Source organism: Cotesia glomerata, linkage group LG5 (assembly GCF_020080835.1).
Source record: "Cotesia glomerata isolate CgM1 linkage group LG5, MPM_Cglom_v2.3, whole genome shotgun sequence".
In the NCBI taxonomy this organism is placed as follows: Eukaryota; Metazoa; Arthropoda; class Insecta; order Hymenoptera; family Braconidae; genus Cotesia; species Cotesia glomerata.
The window spans coordinates 9,005,885-9,028,127 of NC_058162.1; the positions used below are offsets into that span (position 1 = coordinate 9,005,885).

Consider the following 22,243-nt stretch of genomic DNA (forward strand, 5'->3'; position numbering starts at 1 on the left):
ATAAATTACTATAAAGAGAATTAATCAAAAAATTCTGCTTATAGAAAATAAAAAAAATGTTGGTACAATTTTTCTTTCATTTAAAATTTATCTGTCATATAAAACTAAGGAAAAAGGTTGTTTTAATTTCAAAATCTCTCTATACTCATTTTGTAATTTTTAATCGAATTTATTCGATGAATGTTAGAATTTACAGGATTTAGAATTTAAGTTCAAAATAAAATGATTGGTTAGATTTTCAAGTGGTTCGAGTATGAATAATTTACTATAATTTATCGAAACGTGATTGACAGATTGATTTTTGCTCCATTTTTTTTATTTTTATTACTTTTAATATACAATAGGATGTTTTTTTTCTAAAAATTTTTCGATTGTATTTTTGAACGATGGTGAATTGAGCGCAAATGAGCTGAAATAGCTATCAATAAAACTTCTCAAGTTTTTTTGCAAAAAATAAAATTTCTTTTATTGACATTTTTTACAAAATCAACTATAAAAAATTTTTCGAAAAATTCTTTGAAGAAATTCATATAATTCTAAAGAGCTATAAGTTACAATAGCATTTAACAATTTTAACACATTTGGTAAGAGTATTGTTTCATAAAATCGAAAAAAAATTATTTTTGTTGATAAAAAATTTTTACAACAATAAAAATTTATGAATAATTTTACACTATAATAATTTTGATTTATTCAAAATGATTAAAAACGTAAATTTCAATTACAAACTTAAAATTTCAAAATTCTCAATTAAATACAAAAAAAAATTTTTTTAGTTAAAAAAAAATCAATCTTAATTCATTGAATATTTATTTAAAGTAAAAAATCTACCAAGGTCACAAAAATTTTTAAAAAATTTCGACTTTTCTCTACAACTCATATTCTTAATTTCATAAACAAATAAATTAAACCTCCTAACCAAAAGAAGCTGTTAAATGAATTTAATTTTTTTTTTTTCATCAATACAACTCACGTAACAAAAAATAAAGCGCGGAAATTAATTTCTCGATACTTATTGCTATAACTCAAAAACTAAGAGGAAGAGAAAGAAGACCGGTCTGACAACGGATGTCCGAAGCCGCAAACTTGACCCACATTCTTCGGACGGTGTGGTTGACCTACTATTTATTTTTATTATCATTATTATATGTATTTATATTGTAAGTTGTAACTACACCTTACTTCTTACTTCTCATTCTCATATTAGTTCTTACGTTCAGCGAACCAACTTATAACTTCGCTTACAGATCTTGTCGCTGACCATAAGTGTTTTATCCATTAGATTGTGCGTTTTAGTCACTTATAGTTATCGTTGTAGCCGAATCTAGGCAACTTATATCAACCGAATCTGATTACCACCCACCGAATAAATTCTCAGCACGAATGCGGAACAGGTCACACGCAACTTACGTTTTTACAATCGCTTTAGAAATTTTAATACATCACCATTTTTATCCAACTCTCATATAATACTTAAATACTTTACCTCAATATTTATATATATGTATATATTAATTTTGTTCATATTATACAAACATGAGCATGCTTTCATCTTCCATCTCTACTCTGCATTAAAGATGCAAAGTACCTTGACATTGAGCGCCTATCAAGGAAAATAAAATGAAAACTGGATCAACCGGATCTTTTAACAAAACTTTCGACGATAAACATGAAACATTTTTCATTTATTATTTATGAATAAAAAACACCAACAAATAAATCCGTCAATTACCGCCGAGTAATCCCATCCAACGATTATTATTACTCGGTATATGGGGACATATTTATTAAATGACGTTCTAAGTCATGGCCAATCTAATCGGGCAATACTGTCAATGTCGGATACGATGCGACGTTCATGTCCGACTAGACATAACAGAAGAGTCTTTACTTTAAAAGTAAATAAAAAATATATAATGTAATGATGATAATATAAGTAACAAGTTAAAGATTGACACGGCCTTTACTTTCACCGTCGAACAAGGTCTAGGCCGTTTATACCTTTTTTGTATTTTTTTTTTTTTTATTGAAGGCCCGTCTATTATAGATTTTTATTGTTTATAGCTTTTTAGTTTTTTTAGAATTATAGATGACAGTAATGAGGTGCAAAAATTTAATTGTACACTGAAAAAAAAAATTCTTGAGTGGTAAATTTTCTTGGCTCAAGAAAATATTAAGGAAGATTGAAAATTTCTTGAATTAAGTCAAAGTTTCTTAAGCCAAGAAAATTTCTTCTTGCTCCAAAATAACTTTTGTCTTCCTTAAAATTTTCTTGGTGCAAGAAGTTTTTTTTTCTATGTAGAAAATTTAGTATCGATAAGAAGAGTAATAATAATGAATTTAATATTTGGAGTCATTATATGACTATTGAAAATTAAAAATTATGATTAGAAAAAATTTTTTGATTGATTTTCTTATATTTTTAATTAATAGAACAAATAATTTGAATTTTTTCTTAAATAAATTTTGAAAAACATTTTCACCATAAAATAAATCATCGAGAAAATTTTTCTCGTTTTCTTACTTAGATGATAATTTTTAATTTTGTTAATAATAATAATAATAATAATAATAATAATAATAATAATAATAATAAAGTTGAATTAAGAATAAGAATGAGAATAAAAACAAGTTCTCACGTTGACGTACGTAACATGACAAAATAATAAAAAAAAATGTATGAGAAATTTATACATTTACAACAATTATCTCATGCGAAAAATAATAAAAAAGTATCTCTTCACTTTCTCCGTTTGCCGCTATAAAAATTTAAGGAAATGTGATTCGGTGGCATTTATATGTTTATGCTAATGATTTTAGTAATTGTATATTATTTTTTTTTTATTTAGACTTCCGAGGAAATTAATTATGCTTTTGAGTTATGAGACAGTGGTAAAATGAGTTAACTGTAAATGTTTATTTATAAAGTATTTTTTTATTTATTTTTGTAAAAAACCTGTAAATTTATTCTGCATGTTTCTTCGGGAAGAAACATTGTTTTTTAACTTTTTAAGTTTTAGCTGTGAAAAGTTTTAGTAGGTAAAAGAAGGAGGAAACTATGTGACCGCAATATGGATGAATTAAAGTATGAGAAAATTGGTGTCATTGGAAAATATTTGGGAAGAATGTTTGGAATTCAAAGCATTGATAGTTGGAAGTATTAAATAAGTATTTAGTAAAACAATAGGATGAGATTTTAATCAATCTTTATTTATCACGAATATAACAATGACTCTTGAATTTATTAAATTTATTATTTTTATTTTTATTTTCAATAAGTACGCAAATTTATCCAACAATAAAGCGCAACCTTTAACAGAACATCGTTAGTATTATAAATATCCACAATATTTTAAAATTCAATAATTCGATTCTCTTGTAACCAACTTATACAATAACACATATAATTATAAATTATTTTTTTCCTATCAGTCGAAATATTCAAACGAAGATTCGTGCACGTTTTTATTTTCAACAAGTGCGCTTCGTTTTATTTTAATTTATTATTTACAGATTACAAATGAAATAGAGTCACTATTTGAACCACAGATTGCTTCAAAATTTTTAGCTATTTTTTTTAATTATTCATTAATTTAATAAAAGAGTTTTGAAAGCTTTTAGTGCGAGATTTTTAATCGGACCGACTTAATCGCTTATGTTATAATTTATCATTCACCATTTATTTTATTATTTTATTTATTTCTGTCTAATTTCTTCTTCTGTCTCCACAAAATTTAAATTTAAAAAAACTCTTTAATATTTCACAATAAAAAATATATTTAATTACTTTTCTTAGTTGATTCATTTCTTTTATCATTTTTTGCGCGCATGATTATGTGTTAATGTGTACTTTAATTTTGTCAATATAGTGATTATTAATCGATATATTTTAAATATATTTATATGTATAAATTATGTAATGTAATTGTAATGATCCAATTAAGGAAGAACTTATTGAAGACTTTAAAATTTGTCAGAAGAGAGTTTAAAAGAGATAGAAAAAATTGTATACACTAAAATATTTAATTTACTTTATTAGGTAGTTTTTAAAATTAATTAAGTAATTAATTAATACTAATTGGTAGACAAATACAAAACAGAGAGTAGAAAAATACATAGAAAAAAGACTATTATTATCTGACTATAATATCAATGTATAATACTCATTAATATAATTTCTGTTTTAACTGATTCACAAAAAAAAAGTCTAAATACTCAATGAACTACTCTCAAATGAAAATAAATGCGTGTAAGTGTCAAGTGTATGAGTTTTTATTGAAAAACACTGAATTATGAATGAAGCACTTAAATAGGTTCGTTGATAAAAAAAATTATGATAGTTCGTTATTTTATTTATTGATTTAAATATTTATTATTAATTAGACTGTTTGATAAAGAGAAGTTTGAAGAAGCTCGACTAATTTCGTCGAGATAAATATTTTTATTTTTCCATATAAAATTTTTTACTTTTATTTATTTATTTCGGTTTGTTTTGCGTCTTAGCCAGTCCCAGTGCTGGGTATCGATATATTTTTTATTCAATTATTTTAATTTATTTATTTATTTATTATATAATTATCAATAATTCTAAAATCGTATCTTCCAAAACTACAATCAATTCTTAAACTAAAAAATAAACATTCCTTTTCTCATAACAATCTTTCTGCTTTCTCAAATTAAAATTAATTTTTTTTATAAAATTTAAAAAATTGTCACAGTTATAAATGAATCAATGTAAAAATATTAATTTTCAAAAATTCATCAAACAAATAAAATGAAAAACAAAATACATATTCTGTACGACTTAAGAATTATTAACAATATTAATTGATTAAAAATCACATAGGTATAAACATCGCGTGTTTAAAAATTGCATATCCTAAATGACATCGATGGACGCAATTATTGACAGTCTTAATTATTAACTATTCATTTACTTATAACCCTTTTCATATCGTACAATAATTTGTTACTCAACCGACTGTCATTATAATAATAATTATAATCATAATCATATGAACAATAATAATATTAATAATCCACATCAACAATTTATCAATTACTAAATATATCAATCCTATAAACCCTATAGAAAAAAAAATTCTCAATAAATAAATAATTAAACTAGCCGTATAAAAGCGACCGTTTTCGTCGATCGAGAATTAAATTAGCTATTTAATAAGTATCTCTAAAATATTATAACTAATAACTAACTAACTGACTGACTAACTAACTAACAGCACAATCAACACCTCCCTCTTGTCCCATCACAGATTTAAAGACTTTCTGCATTTTATCTCACTCTTACTTACTAATAATTATTTGAAACATTGACTAGAAAAAAAAATTTCCGTCAACACCAATCAATAAATCACGTGTCCATAATTCATAAATATTCACGACAATAATTATCAGTCTTTATCATTTGAATCTGTTGAGTTTTTACGACGATACTGATAAGACAACAATTTATTACCACGTGTTAGAACTGATCTAAGGATGTTTGTAGTCCGCGTTCCCGCGACATCCGATGGCCGCGGGGCATTTCGTTACGCAGCTTTGTTATGTCTCTTTCTTTGTTCTCTTCTTGACGTTGCATTACTGCTGGGACTTGATGTTGACGCTTTTTCACAATCTGCTGTTGGCATTGGTTTTAACTCTCTGAAATTTATTTTTAAAATTAACTCAAAAATAGCTTAATTTAACATAATTCAAAAAAAGGATTTTGTTAAACTAAGAAAAATAGAGATTGAAGAAAAAAATGTTGTAGTAAAAAATGAGTTTCCTTATGGTAATAAATTGATTAGTTATTTTAACAAAGTGAGCCAAGTTGCAACAAAAAAATCAGTTTTTAATACCGCTAAATCCATTTTTTGTCTTAACAACAGTCATTTTATTGGAACAACAATATCTGTTCGTTGTTACAACTGAATTATTTCGTTATCACTAATTAGCTGATTTTCTTAAAATAACAGAATTTATTCATTGTCTTAAAAAAATAAATTTGTTTTTGTAGCTATTAGTTATTTTAACAAAGAATTTATCTAGTTCAACAACAAAATTTGTAAGACCAACTAACTAATTAATGTTACTGCAACAAAATATTTTTTGTTAATCAAAAAAAAATATTTGTTATTCCTTTGAAAGAATTTAGTTGATTCAACAAACTAATTTGTCAATCTAGCTAAATTGTTTTGTTGAACTAACTAAAGGGTTCTGCCGCAATAACAAAACTGTTTTTTTAATATAACATATAGATTAAATTAGTTATCACAACTTATGTTTTGTTATCATAACTAATGATTTTTTATCACCATGCTACCATAATAATTTATAACCATAACTTGTTTTATATTGTCCTAACAAAAAATTTCTTTCAGAATAGAATTCAAAACTGAACTTTATAAAAACTTGGAGTTTTTAAAATTTCTTGTCTAGTTCAATTTAAAATTCTGCAGTTAACTGAGCAATATTTCTCAAAATAAGAAAATTTGTGTTGAAATCATAAGAATATGGACAATAAAAATCTCATTTCCGTAAGCCGTAATATAATTGAATGATATTAATTTTTGTATTTTTTGTATTGATTTCAGATCTGGTGATTAAAAATTTACCTGTAACTAAGAAGATCTTCATCATCAGGCAATCGAGAAATAAGATCCAGGACCTCATTGTTCGGAATTGAGTGGGGCCTCAAAAGTTTCCTGAAGAACTTATTGACTCCCCAGGCCAAAATTAAGTAACGTATGGGCACCAAGTATAACACGATGCTACCAAGAACAGTTAGGATCATCGCCAGGTAACTCAGGTAAGGTACGGTGAAGTTGAAGAGATTTTTAACTCGTTCACAAAGACTCGCGATGTAGCCAATTGAGTTTTGAACTGTCTGCGTAACTTCTTGAATTGCTTGCAATCGCTCTTTTAGACTTTTCTTCTCTTCCTGTAAGATTAATACAAAAATTAATAAACAATTATATATTATTAACTGTAACTATAAATATTTATATCTAAACTTATGACACTCATCAATCTCAAAATTATAATTAACGTTATTAGTTAACATAAAATATGAATTATTGCTCAGTAAATCAGCCAGCAGAAGATTAATACCGTACTTCAAGGTATAATAACATTAAATCACCGATTTAACAAGCTTGTAAAGATAGTGTTATTACGAAATAAAAATAAAAGTTAAACGTCTGTCTGCAATTTTATGTAATAAGCTATTACATCAAACATTTTTCGCTTTCTCACAATTTTGACAATGCCGTAAAAATGCGATAAAGATTTGACATTAATGCAAATCCGTAAAACTTTCTGTAAGAAACTATTTTAAATTCTGAATTTATTCTGTCGAATTGTTTGCTATTATTTACTATTCTTAAAACGTTGAAATAATAACAAAAATAAAAACATTAATTTTAATGCTACATTCTTACGATTATGAAGTGATAATATTCCTATTAGTACAATGATGAAATCAAAATTATAATATATTTTGGAACATACGTATAGATATTAAAACAATACATAAATTCAATTATAAGAACGAAATTGCATGAATCATATCTGCTACATTTATACTTTTACACGTACTTAAAAGGCCAAAAAAGCAATTTTTTGATCATTTTTTCTGAAGAAAATTTTCTTTTTTTTTTTTTTTACAAATAATCCTTTCAAAAAAGATGTCTTGCGATGAGAACGATATTTTCAGTTTGAACCATCAAAATTTGAAAATTTGCAAAAATTCCGTCAATCTCAAGTGACGGACTTGTGTTTCTTCCATAACTTCATTAACAATAAAATAGATAGTCCGGAGATAGTGAACGAAATAAAACTATTGGTGCCTACGAGGATTTTTAGAGAAAAAAGATTGCTGGATTTACCACAGAACACAAGCAGACTTATAATATGTGATTCTAGATATAGGATATTCGCTACAGTGAATGAATATGCTAATGATTGAAATTTTTTCAATAGTAGCTGTAATACATTTAAAAAAGAAGTAATAAAAATGTTGAGTGACTTTAAGAGATGAATTTTTATGTTAACATATTAAATATACTGGATAAAAATTTAATCGAGCAAATTAATGCACTAGATATTAATATTATTAATTATTATTAATATAAACTATTGTAATTTTCAGATTGCATTAAATAAATAAAAAATATTATCTAGTGGTCAATCGAAAGAATTATAAAAATATATATTTTTAACAAAATAGCGGCTGGACAAAAAAAATATCGGTTTTTGATGAAAATTCCAATCTAAAATTGTTTAAAAAATCTAAAATATTTATCGGAATTATTAATCCTTGGATAAATTATCGAAAAATATAGTTGAGAAAATTGTTTGAAAATTTGAGATTGATCTGATAAGATATTTCGTTTTCTTTAATGATAATGATAATTCGTTTTCGATAATTCTTGCTCACCGACTTTGAAATAGTGTTGGACAATAATAGTATTTTCGATAATTAGCTTTAATTGCTTATTTTTCAGAAAATTTAGTAGTAATTTCTTTTTAATAACTTTCTCCGAAAAATTATATTTTTTTTTTTATTGCTAACTTTTTAAAAATAATAATATCATTTTTTTTTTCTAATTACTAATTCTTTTGAAAAATTAAATAATAATAATAATAATAAATTTTTTTTTTTGTCTAACTCTGCTTTGAACAGACACTTAAGAAAAACGCTTCAAGATGGCTTTACAATTACGCGTATGCTTTTGAAAATACTTGTCTGATTACTTTAAAATTGAAAATATACATTAAGTTACAGGTAATACCTTATCTTTATCATCTTCATCATCATCGTCATCGCCTGGAGTAGGCGGACCATCATCAGAATTGAAATCCGAATCATGAGTGATAGAATGAACTTGAAATGAAGATGAAGAACTGGAAGTGCTGGTTAACAATGAAACGCAGCAATATTTAAGCATAATCAGCAGCGCTGCGACAGGAATCATATAAGGCTCAAAGTAATAGCACCCGAGGACAAACAGTACAAGTGCAACAATACTCCGCGTTTTACTCTCCCATTCCCAGCAGCTCCTGTGAAACAAATAGCGAATAAATAATGTAATAATAATAATAGTGAAGTTAAAACAGTAAATAGCAGCTTGGTGAGTAATTATAGTCAACTGACAACGTAACCAGAGTTAAGTGGCACAATTATTATTTGAATACCAACTCTATATTCGTATTTGCCTTTTGTAATCAAATAAACTTACTGGATGTATTTTCCTAAGTCAATGAAATACATAATAATAGCCTTGAGTCTCAGTACATTGCGCAAAAAAACTTGTCGCTTGAACTTAATCTCAGGCTCCATGTACTTCTTTTCCTTTGGGTTCAGAGTGCGAATGCATGCTCTCACGACATTCCAGACCACGCGTAGCTCCAGTAAAATTTGTGGAAAATTCCCCTTAGCACGTCCGCGTAATTTTTTATCCTTCAATGCGTACCATCTCTTTTCACCATTCCAGATTTTCAGTAATGGAATTGCTATTTTGCCCAAAAATTCAACTTTATGATCACGGTCTTCGTCGTACACTGTCACCTCTAATACTGAATTTATGTCTTTGACGTTACTGAAACATTTTAGTAATAAATTATTAATTAATTTATTAAAATATACAATTTTGAACAGTCAGGAATTAACATTTTAAATCAAGTTTTAATCGTCAATCTTTTGATCTAAAATTTTCATGCTTTTAAATTTTAATCCAATAAACAAAAGTTTGATTTTTTATTTGATAATAATAAGAATTATACGCACTTAGAATTTCAAAATTCAATTTTTTTTAATTCATTTTCGCAATGTACATATATTTAAGGATAAAAACTTTAAGCGCCTTTTTCTCAAAACTGTGTTTAAAGTCGATGAGTAAGATTTATCGAAAACGAATGATAAGATCAATCTCAAATTTTCTCAACTATATTTTTCGATAATTGATCCAAGGACTAATAATTCCGATAAATATTTTACATTTTTATAAACAATTTAAGGCTAAAATTTTCATCGAAAATCGATAATTTTTTCTGTAAAGCCATTTCGTTAAAAATAGATATTTCATAAATCCTTCGATTAATCATTAGATAATATCTTATATTGACGGAATTTTTGCAAATTTTCAAATTTCGATTATTCAAACTGAACATATTATGCTCACCGCAAGACATCTTTTTTTAGAGGACCTCCCAGAGGTCCTTTTAGAGGACCAGAGATCGTCTACATAGGTAGAAAAATTATTGTTTATAAAAAAAAAGAACTAATAATTAAAGTTCAAAGTCACTACTATTAGTATATAAATTTTCATACTAATCAATTGAAAATTTTTTTCAGAAAAAATTAAAAAAAAATTGCTACCTTCTAAGTGCGTAAACTCCTAAAAATTACTAATGAACTTACAAAGTAAAAATTTTCTGCCAATTAGGTGCCAGAGTTTTGTACTCAGTCTGGGTTTGTAACCGTGAATTGACTAATTCCAGGACACAAAAAGGATCACTTTTTCCTCCTAAGTCAGCGGCAGCAAGCCCTTGTGCTCTATAGACCTAAAAGAGAAAATTCTTCATTAAGAACGTGGATATTTATTTGAAATAAATTTTTAAAAAGAGTAAGTATATTTTTCAATCATTGAGACCTATAAAAATAAAATTGAAAGTTAATTTTTCAATTTTAAATTACAGAAATTGGAGACAGATAAATAATAAATAGCAAAAGTACTAACTTTAACAGTAAGATGCCCAACATCTCGGGGTCTTTGCAACGAATTCCAGAGGGAATATCTATCTTCGACCCGACCGCGTTCCTGAGGAGTTTCTTCATGGGCAGCAAGATCACTAATAGTTTCGCTGGCAGTCGTACCGCTGATAGTAAGTAATAGAAAAATACTTCCAGCCCCATCTTCCAGTTCTTTCCAAATCCTATGGGTCGTTTCGCGCTCCAATCCCGCTAAGTCAATGGTCGTTCTGCCCATCAAGTCGTCTTGGTGACCCTTGTCTCGGTCCCATACCGTAACCTCCAGTTCCTGACCCAGATAAGGGTCCTCGTACAGATGGAGGTCAAATTGCTCCAGCCACACGGGGTTTACCGTCTTGTTCACGACCTTTGATTTGTATTTTTCAGTTCCCAATCTGAAGAAAATTTTTTTTTCTTTATTCTTATTCAAGATAAATTGTTTATCAAATATTTTAAATTTATTGTCTTGAAGTGGTGGAAGGAGTAGAAATATTGATAAGCACTTATTTATAATTTTAATTGTTTATTTTATATGATAAATACCTAAATTTAACGTAAGGATCCGAAAGGCCGTCGATATCCATAGGTAATAAACTTTTGGCTTCGACGAGAACAATTGTCACAACAGAACTCCATATTTGTGATTTTAGTCGCCGGTTAACGTCTGCTAATCTGTTTGTTCTTTGGAAGTACTGTAAACAAATTTTTTAGTTATTTTTTTATCAATTATTTTTATTCTTATATAAACATTTTAAATTATATCTATTAACATTTTTTTTATCAAGTGAATTTCGAAAAAAAATCAAGAAATTTGTTATGAAAATTAAATTAGCAGACATCTGACAATTTTTTGTCGAAAAAATTATTACAAAAAAATTTAGAGAAAAATTTCACATATGGAAGATTTAGAAAACTACAATTTTTTTAAAATACTTTTTTTGTTCTGATTTAATCAAAGAAAAAATTCAAACAATTATTAAATGTCTGCTAATTTCAGTATCACAATTTTTTCTAATATTTTCAGCTCTCTGCCCACACTCAATTTTCATGTCTATCCATTTCCAGAAATAAAAAAAAATACCCTCGTAACATCCTCAACTTTCTCTTTCCATCCTTCCTTGAATCTATCAATAAAATCAGGCGTGTGTTTATTTTCTCCATTATGTTTATCATGAATTTCAATAACAGGAACCGGCGTGGATATTATTTTAATGAACTCCTCATGCTCGCCACTATTTTTAAACTCCACCTCAAAATTGCCCCCATCTAGTTCTCCCTTTTCGCCCTTGGAATCCTCCTCGCCCTCGGAGTCCTTAGAAATCAAGGGCAACCTGTCCTTTCTTACATCCTTCTTGCATTTATCCACAATCCAGGTCTCTATCGGCTGCAACCAGGGATGTTTATCTGCCTTCTCCTCTAGAATCCTCTCGACCCTATCCTCGATTATTCTCTCCATACTTTCCACCCTTTTTTCCAGCGACTGTTTGAAAGCCTGGACAGACTTTTTATGTCTTTGCACCTCGTCCATGTTCAGTCCGTATCTTCTCTTCCCGACATTTTTTCTCCTCGTCAACTTTTTATCCTCTTCCTCGTTTCCATTTTTTTCTTCTTCTTCTTCAAGTTTACTTTTGTCGTCAACATTTCTTAAACTAACTTCTTCTTTTTTTTTATCTCTTTCTATGTCATCGCTCATTGCGTCACTCGGGAAGAAATGTTCATGACTAACTTTGTCATCACACTCTGTTTTGTTATTATAATTTCCTAGTTCGTTCTCCATGTTAATTTCAAACATGCAATGTATTTTTAAAATTACTTATCATTATTATTTTATTGTAATAAAAACTGATAATTATGCACTTAAAACAAAAAAAAAAAAAGTCAAACTAATAAAATGAAGAGATAAAAATTGTTATTACGAGGCCTTACTACGAATTAAATAAAGCCGCCTTGTATTCGATAATAAACTCAATTGTACATTAACATACACATCATCATTATATGATACACGATATATACTCCGACACGTTATATATGTTATATGTTACATGTTAAATTAACTGAGTCGTACGTTTAAATTAAAGAGGGGATAGGACTCAATACACAGAACAGCAATATACACACATAAATATGATAAATATTGTTTATATATTCAATAGAATTCGATGTAAAGACCGAAAGATAAAAATTACTTTACTCCAAAAAAATAGGTTGAAGTAATTACTTTATTGACGGCCTTTAGTTATCATTATCACTTGTCACTTTCATTATTACTGTATGTTTTATATTGTATATTGAATATTATATATTAGGATCGTGGCGTGCACGTTAATGTTGGTCTGAAACGAATGTAGGTAAAGATGTGGATCTACGGCTTACGCTTATATTACGAATACGGGCAAAGTCCTCCCACTCCGAATAAAATGAAAGAAACATACACACGGTGATATTATACGTACGGTACTCAATTGGCTATCGCAACAAGTTAGTCTATTTCCGGGATTCGGCTTTATTTTTTTTATGTAAGACCATACAAAAAAAACCTTGAATTGCGTCATTAGTCATCCGACATCAGACACGAAGCTAATGAAAAGGAAGGTATTGACGGTGAATGGAAGCGGATCATGGAGTTCTTAGAGTTTAAATGTTAGAAGAGCTCATCTGTATTGAGGTTTTATTATTAAATTGAAAAGTTTGATGGAATAAATTTTTTTTAGCTTTGGCTTCGGCCTTTTTATTATTATTTAATATCAGGTATTGAGTTAGTGGCTTTGATCGGTATTTTTAGTTCATTAAAGACTTGTAATTAAAGTTGTTAGTTTTCAAATATTTGTGAGACTATACGAGTTCTTTGAAATAAATTGGTAATCAGAGTTAACAACTTTAATTTGAAAGTTTGCGCTTTTGGATTTTTTGATCAATTTTTTAAGGTTGTTTTCTTCTTTTTTTTAATAATGGGTTATACGCACTTAAAAAAGTAAAAAAAGCAATTTTTTTATCATGTTTTTTGAAGAGGCTTTTTAATTGATTAATATTAAAATTTATAGACTGATAGTAGTGACTTGAAACTTTAATTACAAGTTATTTTTTTTTTAAATAATGGTTTTTCTAGTTACTATTGACAATCTCTAAGAGACCTTAAAAAAAATGTCTTGTGGTGAACGTGATATCTTCAGTTTGAATCATCAAAATTTAAAAATTTGAAAAAAAAATCCGTTAATATAAGATATTGTCTAGTGATTAATCAAAGGAATTATGAAAAAAAATATCGATTTTCGGTGAAAATTTTAGCCTTAAATTGTTTATAAAAATGTAAAATATTTATCGTAATTATTAATTCTTAGATCAATTATCAAAAAATGTAGTTTAAAAAATTGTGTAAAAACCAGAGACTGATCTTATCAGTCGTTTTTGATAAATCTTGCTGAACGACTTTGAAAAGACAGTTTTGAGAAAAGGGCATTTAAGTTTTCATTCAAGTCCAAAAATTTTTTTTTAATTCTAACTGCGTATAATCCTTTACCAAGTCTAATATCAAATAGTTCTATAATAAAATTTTTTTATCGACTAAACTAAAAAGATACTTAATACCTCAAATTTTTAATAAAGAAAATTATAAAGGAGAATAATAAAAAACATTCGACATTGGAATACATTTAAATTTTAAATAAATTTATATTATCATTCAACCGATAATTTTACTCATAAATATTTAAAGATAAAATTATATCTTCATTTAAAAATATAATTTTCAATAGAAAAATTCTACTGTAAGAATTTTTTGTTAACAATCGGGTCACTTGTCATTTTCATCAAAAGTTCATTTTTCTCATCTTCCATTACATATTTCTTAAATTACGCAGCACTTGAATTTTCTTGACGAAATATCTTCCATAAATAAATATGAAATATCTTTGATACTAAGCATTTTTATCAGTGCAAAAATGCATTACTACCAGGAAACAAACCCGCGATAACCTAAACAAAACCGGATGCACATGAAGGAAACAGCCGTGAGTCCTATCTCGTAACTCTTTACCGCGAACATCAGTCCATGAATTTAAAAAATAAAACTACCTGCTCTTTTTCTTGCTGGTTTCTCGGCCATAGAGTGACAGTTAAGAATATCTCTCCAAGATGAACTTGCGGTCTTGCTGGGTCTTTAAGCTTCAAAGTAATATCATGAGGTTGTCCTAAATCGAATTGCGTGAGATCCAGCGGCGCCGCGCCCATGAAATCATCTTGTAGACCCCAGTCGTAATCGAATACCTTTAATTTGAAAACTCAATTACAACTTTTGTCACCAAACTTCTGATGAATCAATAATGAGACAGTAGTCGTATTGGTTATTTTATTTAATAATAATAATTATAATGTAAATTTAAAAAGTTAAAAAGTACACGTCTGAAATGCTTGTTTTTTTCATCAATCATGTTTTAATTAAAAAAGTTAAAAATAATTTTTTTTTTTCAGCTAATTAAGAATTTTTTTAATTAAATAAATTGTTTTTATAAATAAGAAGAAATTGAAATTTTCAAATTGACCGATCATGATTATGTCCTTAGTATATAAGCTAACAAACGTCCACATAAAAATTATTACAATTGGATTTTCTTCTCTAACTATCTCTAGTAAAACTCTTGAGTCGTAAAGTTTGTAAGTTGAAGTATCTTCTGTATAACTAGATGTTTTTTATGGCATATTAGAGCATTCTAACAATAATAGAAATGATACAAGACGAGTCCCATGTTTTTCATCATTTTATGAAAATAAAACATAGTTCCGTTGAGACGTGCAACAATAAAAATAAAAATAATAATCTATATATTTAAGAATATACGGAAAATTTTGTTTCTGGCATATGTACAAGATAAAATGTCTTTATTATTTTTTTTTTTACGGTTTTACATATTTTTTGGTGATAGTAAATTTTTTATGTCAAATTTTTGGAAGAGTTTTGAATAGTTTAATGATTCTATAATTTTTTTCCGTGATATTTTTCCATTAAATTATTGGTAATTGATCCTATGATAAAAATTTTATTTTTTAAATTTATTTCAAAAGTACCCAAACTATGTATATTGTTATAAAAAATCATTAAGCCAAAATTTTTTATTCATTATTTTGTAATTCTTGGTAATCACATAGTAACTACAGTTTGCTAGTAATAATAAAAAATAATAATAATATACCTTAATATTAAGAGGTTGAAATGGATCTTCAATAGGCAGTGTGACACTTTCATCCCACACTGGATTTAATTCACGATGAACTGTCCGAGATTTATGTAACAATCTACCGCAGCATTTTATCTTAACATAAGGATCACTTGCCCCTGTAATAAAGTTCAATACATCCATACATACACATAGAACCGCTAAATGACATTATTATCTATTAACTGACATTTAATTTCTACACAAAATATATAAGGAAAAAGTTAAGAATAATCTAGGTAAAGTGGGTGTAAACCACTTCTATATCAAAGAAGATGAAGATTAAAAAATTGTACCGCATCGATCCATAGCCACGAGATTGGCACCTCGGCGAATGTGCATACGCAGCTGGAAAAATGCATGCTGTCTCAATGCCAATTCACGTCGCCGTGCTAATTCATTTGACTGAGAACTCTCATACGTCGAAGGAACTGCTGATGAAGATCCTGACATGGGGTCTTGGGGGTCTTGAGCCTCGCGGGATGCTCGGGCTGACAGCTTCGATGAGTTGTCGCTGCATCTTCCCGGACTGTCTTCGAGGGATGATTTTCCACGGGCTAGAGGAGATTCTGCAATTTTTAATTACATTAATTAATACAATATTTAATTTTTTTTTTTTTTAGGTGAACAATAAATTTTAATTTTAAAAGTAAACTGAAAATAAAAAATTTAATAAAAATTCATGAGTCATCAAGGACATAAATGTAATAAAATTTAAATGTTGCATCTTAAAACGCTACTAAATTCGGAAGCAACCATCTCAGCAATGCAGCGCACTAATAATCATAAATCTTTTTTATTCTTCAAGTACCAATTAATTTCCATAATACCAAGTGTGTGTGAGTTTAAGTACTCAAATCAATAATTTATAATTTAAAATGCATATAAGCATATAATAATTCATAATAAAATTAATAATTTATAATTTATAATTTCAGAAAGTACCTGGATGATTGAGTGCAATTTTAGCCGGACTGTGAGTCGTAGAAGAGCTTTTGCTGTGCTCGGAAGAATAATCGGCAGCATAATCAGACTCGACACCAACACTGTGAGTCGAATCGTGAGCATCCTTGGCTTTTTTGCGCTCCTTGCTGCGAGCCCTTGCCCACCGGTTTTTAAGGGTCGCGAAGAAGGTCTGGGTCCTCTGGGCCACCGATGCTACGTGCCGGTGGTGGTGGTGGTGATGGTGTTGCTGGACATGCGAGTGTCTGTGCTGGGAGGGTTGGGCCGAAGACGCCCTGCCCGTCGACAACTCTTCATTATTAACTCGTAATTCTGTGGCACTTCGTGACAACTGCCTATTACCATTTAAATTTAAACGAGATCTGTCTTCTTCTTGCCCTGTAGTTGGTTAATTACAATTTTATTTGATCGATTAATTATTGCTATTAGTAGTAGTGATATAATTGTTAAAGTATTTACCTTGTTCACCGTCCTCGGAACCAGAAAGTAATTCCACACTCTTGCTCATTATTTACACGCGTATTAATCGTTGTATTTTTTTTATTTTCTAAATTTTTATTTATTAGCCGGTTTATTTTGTAATTTGTTGATAGTAATTTTAATTTTTTTAAACGTTTTTTGATATAAACAATACGATTTGCTGCGAGGTGCATGGTTTCAATGAATATTCAACTTTAATACTCACCACCATCGACCGATTTAAATTTATATACATTTATTTCTTTCCATTTATTCTCCGGTTTAATCTATAAATATAAAAATTTTATCATTATTTAATTTTTTTATTTTTTTATTGTTATCAATTTAAAACTGATGTTCATTATTATTACTTTTCAATGAAAAGTGTCAACCAAGTATCATTGAATTATATAAACAATGTTGTATAGAAATAAAATTAATCAATTGACAGTCTCATTTCAAAACTCTGTAAGGTAAAAGCCCCAATAGATGATCACGTACCAGTATATGATCACTCCATGTATTTGTATACCTATATTTGTGAATATAGATATACAAATACATAGAGTGATTATATACTGGTACGTGATCATCTATTGGGGCTTTTACCTTAGCTGATAATTCTCACATTTAAAAAAAAACTTTGCGTACTAAAATAAATATAGGTAAATTAACATAATTCTGAAAAATTACTTTTATTAAATTTAATCAATTCAACTGAAACTGAGATAAAATATTTTTTAATTTAATTAGCTGTAAATATTTACACAACAATAATTAACAGTAATAATAATTACTAAATATTAGTCATTAAATTTTAATTTAAAATAGTGTTTTATCAATTTAAAAGAAATTGAATAATTTGTTAAATATAGAAATAAAAGTTAAAAAGGCTGGCAATAGCCTGGTCAGCTCGGTGCTCGCTTTTCGAAAGAGTGGGACCCGGGTTCGATCCCAGCACGCACCAATATTTTTCAGTGATTATAATTAAAAATATGTGCGTTACGTTGCCAGCCTCTGGAAGTGGCAGAAATAGCCGGGCGCCACACGTCTGACTTGGGCGATCACACATTTAAGCAACAACTTGAATGGGTGACCACTCTAGTCGGCGTTGGCTAGCGCGAGGGATCTCTGCACACTAGGAGAGGGGCCTAATGCTCCAGTGATCGATATAGAAGAGTTTCTTATCAATCACTGTAGACTTAACCCAGCTCCGACTGTACTAACATGGGTTTTCTGTGTAGTTTTCCAATGTTACTGTTCCAATAGCCGAGTGGTGAGGATCAGGGTGAATACGGTACAGAAGGCACAAGTCGGTCTACAGCCGCAATAAAGAGTGGAGATATAGTTGATTTCCCAAAAAAGAGTGGGGATATCAGCCTTGTAAAAACCAGATAACGGTATACAAGTAAAACTCAAAATAATAATAGAAATAAAAGTTTTATAGTGATTTACACCGTAATCATTTTGTCAGTGTAAAGTCAAATATGTAGTTATCCAGAGTATATATGAGGAGGATTATAGAATCAAAGGTTGTCCAACCCTCTTGCATGGTTTATACATGTCATAAGTCATAAGTCATAACATAATTAAAAAGCACACTGACAAAAGTGTCAGATTACAACCCTTATTTATTTTATATAAAGTCATTTGAAGATTGATTACTCAATTATTTCTATTAGATCTAAAGATCTATAAATAGACAAGCACAAGAAATTTGACATACTTAAATATTAAAACTAACCCAAGAATTTTAAATTCACACAATAATGAAAAACTTTTTAATGAGTACTAAAGAAAAATAATAAAATAATGAGCCTATAAAGTTAAAATTATACTAGCGAAAAATTGATTATCGCAATTTTTTAGCAGGCTATTATAATTTTAATATAAACGTGCTTTTATTTTCATACTCTATGATCATACTTATAATTTTATTCATGACAAAGTTACCGTAAAGACAAGATTTTATGTAAAAATTTCAATATTTAATTATAAGTTAAATCAACTTTGATCTTTTTGAATAAATTCAAAGGATAAGTAAAATGATAGTTTTAAGTTTAGTAACATTTAAAAATTGAAATTTTCTGTAAAAACAAGGATAAAAAAAAGGATATTGATTACTTAATTGTGTAAGTGCGACAACAGTGTGAGAGATTTATGATCCTACAGAGCAGTAATCGAATCTCACCAAAATTAAATTATCATTATCTTGGGCTTTGTATTTTAATGTACTTGCCGGTATCTTATTTTGGCAAGATTACAGCTAGAATGTTTTTTTATAAATAAATAATTTTCTCGAAATTTCAAATTTTAAAGAAACATTATTACAATTAACTTTATTGCTTAAATGTTAATGATGATGATTATTCATTTTTATTTTATCTTCATCTCTATAATAGATTAGTATTATTGTTTGTGCTATGGCACATGTGAGTATGAATTGTAAAAATTTTTTATAGAGTGGAAAAATACGTAGTCTCATGCTCGACCATCTGAGCTAGCTAGGCTTGAAAAAATAAATAAATAATTAATTAATTACATAATTAGTTTTTAAAGTTTGAATTTAGAAATAATAAAAAAAAAATAATATTGAATGTGAAATCAAAAATTACTGTTTTGCTAAGAATATCCTTTGCTAAGTGTAAAGACAAATATATTCTTCAATTGTGACATTTGAGTACATATAATTAACTTATATCTTGTAACTTGAAGAAGGCTAAATCAACAAGACGTTGCTTGATTGAGTAATCAGTTAATGTCTCGCCCTTATACAATGAACCTTTAATTTATTAAAAAAATTATTCCTTTGTATAATAACAAAGCCCAGAAGTATAGCACACTTGAGACACTTTGACATTTTTAACAATTCACAAAAGTAATTGCACCCTATTTTTAAATTTAAAACCTCTATTTAGTAGAAATTTAAGTACTTTATACCGACTTTAACTTGAATATTTTATCTATAATTATAAGAAATTACTTACTATACTAATGAAGCTATTTTACGAGAGTTAATTTTTCTTCTTCTTATTTAGTTGCTATAGTTGCTATAATTTATTTTTTTCAATAATTAAAGTAGAATAAATAATATTTACAGTTATTACTAACAACAAAATTTATCAAAATATTGGAAACAAACTTTTTGTTAATCAAAAAAATTTTTGTTATTCAATATTGAAAAAAAAAATGTATGGTGAAACATCTGTTACTTTTATAGTAACAATACTGAATTTACAACTTGAATTTGTTCAATTTTATTTAAATGAAAAAATTAAAAAACAAATATTTTTATTAAGAAGCATATTTTTTTTAAATTATTTATTAAGAAATTATTATTATTATTATTATTATTATTATTAAAAAAAAAAAGTTATTATAAAAATTAAATCACTTTAATACTTGACATAAGTTTTTTTATATAAGACTGACATAAAAAAGAAGAAGAAATAAAATAAACTTATAACTAATAAATCCCAGTGAAATTGAAATAAACTTATTTCTTTTATCTAACCCACTATAACTCCGAAAAAAAAGAAAAAAGTCTCTTGATATGACAGTCACAAAACTTACTATTTAGTACATTACTCAAAAATAGATCAAATACATAAAAGAAAAACCCAATTGTCAATCAATATAACAATATTCTAGGGCAAATCCAAAGGTCAAATCAATAATATAAAAAAAATACTCTCTATCCACATTTATATTTACAACTTTGCAAAACACCTGTATAAATTAAAATATATTATAAAAACATACTACAAAACAGCCACTTTTCATATCCAGTTTATTCACCCCGGGTTTGTACATTAAGTAACGTAAGGTACAATTAAATAATTATAAAAAGACGCGTGTCTAATTTGCATAATAAACAACAACAATAATCGATTATAAATTCAAGGATTATTAAATTGTATAAAAAATAAAACACTCGAGGAAGGATATAGGAGTGCTGATAGAATATTATAAAATAATAATATTATTATTACGATGATGATGTATTTAATGGTGAAGATGATAAACAATAAGAAATTATGTTAAAATTACCATAGAGCGTGTAAAGTTGAACCGTGAACATCTCGGTCGCGAATCGACACTCGTCAACGCGGTACGCGGGGCAACTGATAATTCAGAACTAGCTACCACCTAGTGTAGAGTGTACCGAGTAGACTAGAATCCTACATGTCATGCTCACACGAGAGTCGTACTCGTCTACGAGAGAGAACTATCAGGAAAATTGTAACACGCTGAGCACCTAACTAACGAAGATGGAAAATTAGTGGGTGGAGGAGGCTCTATCGACCCATAAGCTTCCATCTATATATTTACATCCATTTATACCTTAAACTCTTATACTTTTATTTATTCTTTGTAAATATTTAATAATCGTGAAAATAATTATTGTTATTATTATATCTAATACTCGATGAAAAATATATTATTAACAATAGACCTTTTTATAAAATCAATAAACACGCGCAGGAGTCTATGGGTTTTGTTGCACATTTCATGCTCTATTATGTGCCATGGTGGCTACTCATTTTTTGTTATTTCTTCATGATTTTTGGTTAAGAAATTTATTATTCAATTTAGTGATATTTTTTTATTTTTAATTATATTTCTTCTTTTATATTTTGTGGAAATTTTTTACCAATTATGTTACAATTATTTGAATTTACATAAAATATGAAAGAAGAAAAATGAAGAAATAATTTTCTTTTTAATTGTAATAAATTTAATGGATTTTTTTCGTCAATTTTTATTATTATTATTATTATTTTGATCATTAGCAAAATTTTACATAAAATTATCTGTTCAGATTAAAAAAAAATTCAATTATTAAAACTTATACAGT

The 22,243-nt window shown here is 27.7% G+C and overlaps 1 protein-coding gene and 1 long non-coding RNA gene across 4 annotated transcripts; one reads left to right on the forward strand and one right to left on the reverse strand.

Moving 5' to 3' along the window:
• Positions 1-3,189: 3,189 nt before the first annotated feature.
• On the reverse strand, positions 3,190-21,580 carry LOC123265097 (multiple C2 and transmembrane domain-containing protein). Of its 2 annotated transcripts, XM_044728717.1 has the most exons (13): positions 21,436-21,580; positions 17,386-17,672; positions 16,909-17,304; positions 16,260-16,532; positions 15,940-16,082; positions 14,825-15,016; positions 11,294-11,442; positions 10,740-11,145; positions 10,421-10,563; positions 9,240-9,599; positions 8,793-9,060; positions 6,615-6,940; positions 3,190-5,661 (listed from the first exon to the last, which is right to left on the reverse strand). In XM_044728717.1, exons 2-13 carry the CDS (start codon positions 17,432-17,434, stop codon positions 5,550-5,552), a joined length of 2,817 nt encoding a protein of 938 aa, XP_044584652.1. In that variant the 5' UTR covers positions 17,435-17,672; positions 21,436-21,580; the 3' UTR covers positions 3,190-5,549. The 2 variants fall into 2 exon arrangements, with proteins under 2 accessions (XP_044584652.1, XP_044584653.1); XM_044728718.1 differs by lacking the exons at positions 14,825-15,016; positions 15,940-16,082; positions 16,260-16,532; ... (1 more) ...; positions 17,386-17,672; positions 21,436-21,580 and adding an exon at positions 11,832-13,490.
• On the forward strand, positions 10,489-10,884 carry LOC123265173. 2 transcript variants are annotated; one of them, XR_006509516.1, is made up of 2 exons: positions 10,489-10,625; positions 10,712-10,884. It is a non-coding gene; the product is annotated as an uncharacterized LOC123265173 (long non-coding RNA). The 2 variants fall into 2 exon arrangements; XR_006509515.1 differs by having other exon boundaries at positions 10,534-10,625; positions 10,699-10,884.
• Positions 21,581-22,243: the final 663 nt, after the last annotated feature.